Source organism: Drosophila sechellia, chromosome X (assembly GCF_004382195.2).
Source record: "Drosophila sechellia strain sech25 chromosome X, ASM438219v1, whole genome shotgun sequence".
In the NCBI taxonomy this organism is placed as follows: Eukaryota; Metazoa; Arthropoda; class Insecta; order Diptera; family Drosophilidae; genus Drosophila; species Drosophila sechellia.
The window spans coordinates 21,554,793-21,565,241 of NC_045954.1; the positions used below are offsets into that span (position 1 = coordinate 21,554,793).

Sequence of the window (10,449 nt, forward strand, 5' to 3'; positions counted from 1 at the left end):
CCACGTTAATGTCGGTGGTTGTCTCGCAAACGCCAGCGGCTATCAAAGGCTAATGTTATTGAATCATTAACACCTGGACCCTCGCCTGGCTGCTGAAAAAATGATGCCATAAAGTTGATTAGAAGTCACTTAATGGCAGCGGATGTGCAGGTTTATTACAATTTGTAACGAGAGCCCCGAAAGCTCCGGGTGTCCTGCCAGTTCGTGGGGCTCTTTGGTGGCTTCTTGGTGGCTCCGGGGGCCTTGGGGGACTTCCACCGCGTCCGACATTAGCGCTTATAAAATATGCAGCGGTCGCGTGTCTGTTTCCAATAAATACGGGGCACCCGGCAGGAATCGGAATCGGAGTCGGGAATCCTTGGACCACGACCACTCGGGCTGAACGGACCCCAACCAAACTGAACTGAGCTGAGCTGAACAGGACTGGCATTCCATTCCGGCTGGTACCGCGGCACTTAAATAGCCGTAAAGACAGCTCCAAATGCTGTTCGAAGTTCGAGTGGCGGGTGTAAAGCGATTTGGTCAGGAGCTGGGCAGGAGTGTTGGCGTTTCGATCGATCTGGAATGGGCATTAGCGGGTACATAAGCACGTACAGTGGCTGACCAAATACTAGCATCATACTTCAACAAAAAGGCATCTCAGCTAGTTGATAAACCAACAATAATATAATCATTATTGATTTCATAAATAAGTATCTTGTTCAGCTCCATTTTTGATAGGATTACGAATAGCTTAGGAAAAAAATGAAAGGGATAAAATAATATTAATTAATTAATAAATAATATATTTAAATATTTAATTTCAAAACATTCAACATATTTTTCAATAGCATAAGGACACGTATAATCGGTCAAAAAATTAGTAAATAAGCTATTATATAGAATTACATTACATTTTATAAGTAGTCACTGCAATTTCTCGTTCATTTTCACTTGTTTTTATACCAGTTACACGTAGAGTAAAAGGATATTCTCTATTCGTTAAAAAAAAAATTGAAAATTTTGATTCTCTTTGAAATTTGTCTTGGTGAGATCCTTTGTCTAGGCATTGAGTGTTCCCGTTTAAAATAAAAAAAAAAGTATATAAAAGGTAGAATAAAGCGTTTTCGACCATATAAAGTATATATATTCTTGATCAGGGTCAATAGAGTTGATCTAGTTCTGTCCGTCTGTCTGTCCGAAGGAACGTCGAGAAAATTATAAAGTTTCGCGTTCGCATTCCACTAGCTGAGTAACGGGTATTTGATAGTCGGGAAACTCGACTATGCCCTTCTCTCTTGTTTTTTTAAGCTATATAAATGTTGCAAATTAATGTACTTTCGACTTTACTATAATCTAATGACTATAACAAGGAAGATGCATCATGTCAAATTTTGAAGAGTGACTCATTTAACTTTACTTATCCCGATTCCAGCCAAGCTCAGTAGCTTTAGTCGCCTTCTTAGTGAATTAACTTTTTCAGGACCGTCAGCCTCCGTCCAAATGATGTATTTGCAACCGAGAATATCATATTGGCCCGGCCCTCGTCCAAAATGTGGGCGTAGAAAGACTTGAAATGAGGACCAGGAGGGAATGGGATCGGAAAGGCGGTGCAGGGCTACAGGGACAGCTGATGGCGTTTTTAATGTTGCCAACAATTTTTAAGTAGCACAAAAATGACGCAAGACAGCCGACGAGAGGGCGGTGGGGAAGTGGAGTTCGCGGTGTCGGGGTGGACGGAATTTCAGTTTGACAGCCAGGGGGGCAGGACGCCTAAAGGACTAAAGGGCCGAAGGACTGGCGACGACGTCGTCGCTGGTGGACGCACGCTTAAGCATAAGTACTTCCGACTTTAAAAGGATGTCACATCCGGTTTCGCTTCTGGAGCGTGAAGAGCGGACTGGCGACGCGATAAGAGCCAGGCCAGAGAAACCTGGGACCCTGGTATCCTGGGACTCAGGAACCAAGAGTCGACAGCCGGGACTCGGGGAATAAGAGTCGCAATTTAAGGTGCAACAGTTTGACAGGCTTAAGCCCTTTCGCCTCTCCGCCTGCTGCGCTTCGTATTTGGCCGTAACAATCACCCTGACCGGGGAATCCCAGGCGAAGTCCGTTGGGTTAGGCAGCAAAAGTCGCCAAGGAGGAAATGTGAACAAAGCTGCTTAGAAGGCACACTTTCTGCCAGTGTGGTCGTAGCTGCACGATAAGGCAGCCATTTCAAATCGGCTTGCAACCTAAGCCCGATCGAAGAACGCTGTGGACATTCTTCCGCAAAGTAGATTTGCGCCGTGCAGGTGGTAAACCTCGTAATCGAAATACCCGTGCCACAATTATAACATCCATTTGATTTTTTCGAAATATCTGATCTTTAATTATTTAGAAAGTTTTCTTTTCAATTTTCATACACTTGGTAGACCATCTCAATTAGATAAAAAAGAAATTGCTTTTATTTATTTCTGTTGTAGAAGGTAATAGGAAAAATATAAAATAGAAAGAACAAGTATTCTATATCATTTTTAAAAATGTAAATATTAAAGCTCTTAATATATTTTCACAAAAGAATCTGTACCTTAAGACTTTGCGCGACTTGTTGACAATTTTTGATATAAAGTCGAAAGGTCGAAGTCTTTAAGATATATTGTGTTTGCTAAGCGCGCACCTCGCCGATGATAATGGTAGTAACGATGATGACGATGATGTTGTAATGAGTTTGGGAACCAGCAGCCCTTGCGAGCTGAGACAATGGCCTGATGCTGACATTTATGCAGTTAGACAACAACAATGAATGCGAAATTGTTGTTAGATGCGAGGCAAACGCGACAATGACAATAGAAATCTGCCTATCCCCACTGCCGCCCCCCTCTGCCTACGTCCCTGGAGAGAAGGCATAAAAAAGAACCAAGATTGATGAAGAAGCGCCACAGCAAAAACAATAAAATGTATCTAAGGCGGGCAGAGGCGCAGAAAAAAGGGTTAAATGACGGAAGGGCGGGAAGAGCAGACCGTTAGCATCTGTATCTATGACAATCTGCGGCAACAATAAAAAAGGAAGGACTGAAAGGAAAGAAACACGCAGTGGAAGCCACGGGGAAAGCGCCGAGTGAAAAGAAGAAAAAACCGGCAGCAGAACGAATTGGGATCGGCTTGGGCTTTCCACTCCTCCCCGCGAATGAGGGGCTCGGTTCAGCTTAAAACAATACGTTTGACAAAAGTGGAGTCAACTGCAACGGCGGCAGCCTGCACTTTGCACAATGACAGTGGGCTTGCTGGGGGCTGCGGCTGTGTTGCTCGGCTGCCACCGCATAATATGTGTAAAGCCAAAAGGATTTGTTATTCGAAACCGAGCGAAAAGATAAATAAACAAAAGAAGATTCCTTCTCTTTTCTAGCCATGCCACCACAGCCGCACTCCCCCGCAAAGCAACAACCGCTCACCACCTACCACCCACCGCCCATCACCCATACTGTGGGTGGCTTCGGTGGACAGACAAAGGCTCCAAGGTTCCTGCTGTAACAAAAACCCAGAAAAAATACCACAAAATTTTTAATAAGTGCCACAATGCAGCAGCAGAAATAAAACCAAGATGGAGGAAACAGCGGGAAGATACAGGCGCAAATACAAATACAGATAGACCATGGATACAGATACAGATACAGATACAGATACAGATACAGATACAGATACAGATACAGATACAGATACAGATACAGATACAGATACAGATACAGATACAGATACAGATACAGATACAGATACAGATCAGATACAGATACAGATACAGATACAGATACAGATACAGATACAGATACAGATACAGATACAGATACAGATACAGATACAGATACAGATACAGATACAGATACAGATACAGATACAGATACAGATACAGATACAGATACAGATACAGATACAGATACAGATACAGATACAGATACAGATACAGATACAGATAAGATACAGATACAGATACAGATACAGATACAGATACAGATACAGATACAGATACAGATACAGATACAGATACAGATACAGATACAGATACAGATACAGATGCAGACACAGTGGGAAATGAAGGGAGCAATAATGAATGTCCGGACACTCACACACTGAAGCAGGGAAGCACATGTGTGTGTGTGCCGCCATTAGAAGTCAGCCAGGGGCCAAATTCCAAATACCAAACACCGAAATCCAGACAGCCACGTTGATGGGATGTCAACCAAAACGTTTGAGCGACATGGCCACGCGAGAACAAATAAAAATTGTTGCATTCTCCACTCTCGTTTGGTGCGGTTTTTGTTGCAGCGTGGCGGCGGGTCGTGGATGCGAGTAATCACCGTGGCCAGGCTCTGGTCCCTTATTAAGCTCTCATCAGCCCTCATCAAAGTGGGTCTTTTGTATCATCTAAATTGGGTAGGTAGAGTGTCGCCTTACTTTAGTAAGTAGGAGGAAGAGTAACTATCAATCAGTAAAGTCTGTCTAACACCGTGTTAAAAATCAAATCTCATTTCTTTTTCTCTGTTAAATTTTGGGTCTAAACCAAAGTTTTGCCAGATGAGAAACGTCTTAGAACTAGGCTGCTACTAGGCTACTTTATAGTTGACCATATTGGCTTTTTAATCTATATTTGGCAATCTTTTTCTGGACTTGCGATCGATCTATGATCTGGACGCAGTCACGTAGTCACTGTGCGGCTTTATTTCCACTGCAGAGTTTAGCATTCGAACGAGGGCACAAAACATATTTAGGCGCACCGAATGCCGAAACAGAAAAGGATAAAAACTGGGCCGACTTGTGCTCATCCGCCCCTTCGACCTGCGGTGCAACCTGCAAAAAAAAAAAACCGAAAAGAAAAGTAGGAAAGTGCACAATAGGCGACAGCAAATGCAAATAACAATAAAAAGAAAATAGTGGACCAAGAGAAATGGCACTTCAGGGGGAAGGCGGCAAGCGGCAAGCGGCGGCGGTGGCAAACGGAATGGCAAAATGCAAACAAATATTGCACAATTTTAATAACTCACATTTTGCGGCAGCGTTTGGCGGTATTTTCGGAATTAAAAGGGAAGTCCAGCGGGTGGGTGCAGGGTACCATGCAGGGGGTGGAGCGGGGTTAGCCGGGGATTGTTCGCACCCCCAGTCGGTCGGTTGGTCAATTGTTGTCATTGTTGGCGCTGCGGTCTTTATTTTCGCCCACGTTGGGTATCTTGTTGGCCGATTTTCACTTTCCACTCCCCGCTTTTCACAGCCCCCAAAAATGTCGCCACAATGCGACCGAGTCGGTTATGATGCGAATGATGGCGATGATGAGGCATAAGTGCTGTCAACAGGCCGCAGACGGATTTAATGATTCAGCCAACTCGACCTGAAAAAGTAAGTGAGCAGTTTGCAGTCCGACTTTATTATTCATGGCCTTTTTACGGCCCATGAATTGTGTGGCAGGGCCTTTGGCCGGGCATAACGGCACTGCAATCAATGAACAATTAATTGTTGCAATAAAAAATTGATGGTAGCATTATTTAATCTTAAAATGGAAATGTATTTACACCCAAATCGATAAGATCGCTGCAGGCATATTTGTAGGTAATAAAACAGATCTCAATGCAATTCAAGCACTCAAGAATATATGAAGGTGTAAACTTGTAATTCGTGGGTGCTAGATACATTTACCGATTTTAATTAACTTTACAGGCGAGGAGCGACTGTAAAATCAACCGATTGCAGCTGATCCTTTCGGGTCATGTGTCCCGTTTTCGAGGTCCTTCGAACCATTGCAATCCGAGTTTGATGGAATGCTCGACAAATGTGAATAATGAGCAGTATTTTCCGCGCGTTCCGCCCACGCTTTTCGTCCGTCCGTCCGGGGGCTTACATTATTTATGTGAATAATTAAGGGCGTATTTTTTTTAAAATTAATAACACCTGAAATTATTCCGATTCGGGTGCACACGCACACAGGACACCGCCACTGCCACTGCCGCACATATGTTAACCGTTTGTTTGCAGAGAGATTTTCCAATTTTTCACTCTGTTTGTTTGTTAATTTTGTAAAATTATACAATTTAATTGCACACACGAGCCGCAAACAGGAGCATTGGCCATTTGGCCCAAAAGTTTACCTTCTGCGGTTTTTTTCACGTGGCGCAGAGTGAGTTGCATGTGCAACAATATTCGCATTAATTGTGCGACTCTAATGATGCGCGGTCTCCTCTCGTTTTATATATAATTAATGCGCAATTTTCACTTTTAGTGCAGTTGGCATTTTGTTTTTAGTATGCCTCTGACCACCCCCTGTTGCCGCCTCCCACTTCCATTTATTGTTATCCGAGTTGATGAATTACGCTTAATTAGCCGTTCGAAAATTCGCAGCCCCAATTTACGAAGCTATGCAACCAAATTACTTGTTTCAATTACAACTAATTCGCTATAGGTAGCAAGTATCAAGTCGCGCGTTACTAGACTTTTAAGTTTTAGATAATTGTAGGCACTTAACTTGTACAGTGTAATGAGTAATGAGTGTGCTTTAAAGTTATACGATAATATAACTTTTTATTTGTTAAATAACTTCCCGCGCTTTCCTAGTCGCACATTTTGTACATTTTTCGAAATGCAATTATCTTCGATTCGACTCGCTGAAACAGCAACAAGCGCGCTGACCCGCCCCCCGAACTTCCGCCGCCGAACTTTCGCAGCGCGGCTGTCATCAGCAACCTCAAAACTCATCCTCACCCGGCCAATAATTTAAATGTTTTTCGGCTGGGGGCCAACAGGCCAACATCAATTTAAAATCATTTAATAAATTCGCACTAAATTTCAATTCCGTTTTCATTAAATGCCACATAAATTATACGCACTGCGATGGCCGCGGGTAGAGGGGCGGTGCCTCTGCCGGTCGGTGGGTGGGTTAGTCCCAAGTGGGAGGGTGGGGGATGGGTTACTTATGTTGTTGTTGGTGTTTAGGTGGAGTTGTCAGCTGGGGCCGCCAAATCGCGTGTTACCACATTTCGCATTCGTTTTAAACACCGCGCGCCATTTGCACATAAAATGCTTTTAATTTTCGTTACATTTGTCCTCGCTTGTTGTTGTTGATGTTGTTGTTGTTGTTACTGTTGCTGCTCTCAGACAACAGCCTCCGCCTTGTCCCGCCCCCTCCGGGCACGCGCTTCATTCCGCCCACCCCTGCACAGTGCACCTTTCATCCCCCATTGACGCCTTTCGCCCACTTGGCCACATTTTCAATTCGACCTCAATAAAATTTACGCCCAAAGGCTGCAGACGAAAGGAGTGGTGGTGTATAGGGGGAAGGGGGGGATGGGCTGGGGTTGTGGGTGCCAGAGGTCACAGGCGAAGACAACCGATAACGAAGGGGGCGGGGAAGCAAGAGAAGTCCCAGCCACCGAATACTCTGCAATCAAAGTTGTCAGCTTATATCGACCACTTTTCACATCGTTCAAATAAATGATATAAGTATATTTAGTTACCTTTTTGGCTTAATTTAGTTAAATCAAGTTTCAATCTTAAGTCCAAGCACTCGAAGCTCACTAAACAGAGATCAATAAAAGTTAGAAGCTTGCAAGAGTGTCCCCTATTCATTGTTATGTGGAGTGAATATAGGCATTCGGCGATGTTGTTGGTCTCGTGACCAACTCTCTCGTTGTTGTTTGCAGTAACTCCATCGCGCCCCATTGCCCAAAAAGTGTTCATTTCCTTTCTGGGGTGTTATCATCGCCACTTCCGGCAGCGCGGGGGAGGAGAAGTTCGACAAGGACGACAAGGACGAGAACTTGGACGGCGGTCGGCATTGAATATCGGCAGTTAATGTACAGACTGCTGTACTCGTACTTACGTATGAACCATATGTACGGCATGTGGCCGCAAGAAAGCGCCAATTTAAAGTTCGGCATTAAAGGACCTTTTGGCGGGCTATTTTCCAATTGACGCGCCGCCTCTCGCCTCTTCCGCGACGACCTTGGGCGTGCTGCAGCAGTAAAGTAAAAGTAAAATAGAAAACAGAATAAAAGTTTTCCCTCTGTTCCAGACGAATGCAAACACAATTTGAATGCTGCCGCTGCCAGCAAATCGAGCAGAAGACATTCACCGCCAAACGCCGCTTTTCCGAAGCGTACAGAATTTTTCACTTAATCGCTTTTCGTTGCGTTTGAAGGAAAACAAACAGAGCTAATTTTACTGTATCTCCTTGGCGTCAAGTTTCGTTTTCGTATTCGTTTTCCACAGTCCCATATTTTATTTGCCAGCTCCAATTTTCGCCATGAACTTTAACTAGTTTCCCAGGCTTAACCCAACAGATTTCCAAGGATTCTGAACGCAAAAGTTTTTGCAATCAATAATATTGTATTGTAAGACAAAAATAGCATTTGTAGCGGCAATTACACTACATCATTAGTTTGAAGATTATATTTTATTTTATATTATAAAGAAATTATTTATTATTTATTTATATAGTAAAGACAATATGCATTGATAGCTACACTCTTCGAATGATGTTTGAATATTATATGTTATGTTATATAATTAATTTCAAAAAACACCTTACAAGCTATTGAGAAATACGTTGATGTAAAAGTACAACAGCTCCATCAGGAAAATCGCAGAGGCCACTGCGATAGCTGCTCCACAGACCCGCCAGACGATATCCAAGTCCCGGATATTCAGGGGCTTAATAGTCTCCAGATCGCTATAGTCCTCAATGCTCATCTTGCCGGACTTGACCATATCGTAGAAGCTCTTTCGGACCCAGTGCTTCATTAGACCTGCTTGGTGGATACGAAAGGTGAAGTCCTTTAAGGACTCCCAGTAAATCGAATCGGGGGCCACAATAACGCTGGTGGGCATGAAGTCGAAGAAGCAGAGATCCTTAGACCAACGGAAAACCGGTTTGGAAAAGTGTCGCTGCTGGGTTTTAATCACCAGCCACTTTATGTAGGCCATGGTGTAGGCCCACGTTGTGTTAAAGTGGTTGCGCAGATCGTACAGCTCGTTGGGATCGTCAATCAGGTGAAATACGCCTGCATACTGCGCCCGGAAAGCCCCATCCAAGTCGTAGAACTCGTTTCGCATGCCCAGGATCTTCTGGTCACCGCGAAGCAGATCCTCAAAGCTGGCTATTCTCACGTGGTAGGGCGGAAAGATCAGGAGCGATAGCAGTTGGGCACTGCAGGTGGTCAGCAGGAGCAGGGCCAGCAGGTGGGGCACGATCCGCGCCGGTCTTGAGTTCTTCAAACGTGTCAGGCAACGCAGATGCCTGACCACCAGCCAGGTTACGAGGATGATGAGTAGCAGGGTCATCGCCAACGCTGGACACACGATCCGTCCAAATAGATCTGGAGTAGCCAATGGTTTTTCCACCGGCAACATAGTGCACCAGCTGGAAACCAATAGCGGATAGGTATACTGATGGATGGCCCAGTGATTCCGCTTCGTGATCAGCGTGGTGGTCAGGCCCACGTCTATGAGGCCCTTCGCGGAGTACTCCAACATGTAGGAACTATCAGAGGCCGAACCCGCCCGCCAACTGGGACGAACTACCTCCAGACCAGCATTAACCCGACCGGCAAAAGTGGCCAAGAAGTCCCACAGGTAACCGGTCACCTGGTTGTCGCCCCTGGCATCGCGATAGAAGAAGGTGTTAGGCGGCGAGAGATCTGGAATTACACGCAGACGATGTCCCCTCAGATCATCCAATTTATGGAGAAACAATTTCACGTCTTGACCGCCTGAAATCCGACGCATTATCAGCTCGAAACTGGGAAACACTTGGAAGGAGTAGAGTATAAGGGAGTGGTGGTAGTCCCGGAAGTACAGCTCCACATGCAGCATGCTCCGGCGCAGACAAAACGAAAGATACTGCCTGGCCAGCGATTCTTGATCAGGACCTGCCACTTCGATAAGCAATCGAACCACCGTACGCAGGTGGTTTAGGCTATTGGCTAGGGTTTCTAGTTGAATTGCAGCTGTGGAGTCCATCGGCAAGCAAGCCAGCACAAAGAGCTCCGCATTAAACTGATCGTAAAGGTCCGGGTATGAATAGTTGCGCTGCCACACGATCTGCGGATGGGCAGTCAGGTTCCGCTGCCACAGGACCCTCCAACTGCAGTCGAGTCCTGCGGGATTGTAGTACACCAGTGTGGTCTCTCCCCTCAGCAGAAAGTGAACCACCAGGCCGTAGAGATCCAGCAGTTCGGCGGGAAGACCAGTGATCCGGTTCAAGCTTGCCAACATGTCGCCGACATCGAAGGAATCGACTGACGGGCTTCTCAACTTTGGTCTGAAACGTGGTCTGCACCTCGCTCCTTATCGGGAGCCATCCGGTATAATTGACCGAGGACGATTGCATAGTGGCAGTCGCATTGTTTGCTCAACGTGGTGGCTCGGGCATTGCAACTCCCTAGTATTTGCCCTGGAACCATGAGGTTGGAACTGGATATTTCGTTGAACTGAATGTTTCTTGGTACACTA

The 10,449-nt window shown here is 45.1% G+C and overlaps 1 protein-coding gene and 1 non-coding gene across 2 annotated transcripts; one reads left to right on the forward strand and one right to left on the reverse strand.

Annotated features, from left to right (window-relative positions):
- Positions 1-997: 997 nt before the first annotated feature.
- LOC116802370 lies at positions 998-1,062 on the forward strand. Its single transcript, XR_004362712.1, has one exon. It is a non-coding gene; the product is annotated as a U7 small nuclear RNA (small nuclear RNA).
- A 7,461-nt stretch (positions 1,063-8,523) lies between these two features.
- On the reverse strand, positions 8,524-10,212 carry LOC6615246. The gene has a single exon (XM_032724129.1). It carries the CDS (start codon positions 10,210-10,212, stop codon positions 8,524-8,526), a length of 1,689 nt encoding a protein of 562 aa, XP_032580020.1.
- Between the last annotated feature and the right edge of the window lie 237 nt (positions 10,213-10,449).

Excerpts from the sequence above, each read along its gene's own strand:
- LOC6615246 (XM_032724129.1), bottom strand. The coding sequence starts at position 10,212 with ATGTTGGCAAGCTTGAACCGGATCACTGGTCTTCCCGCCGAACTGCTG.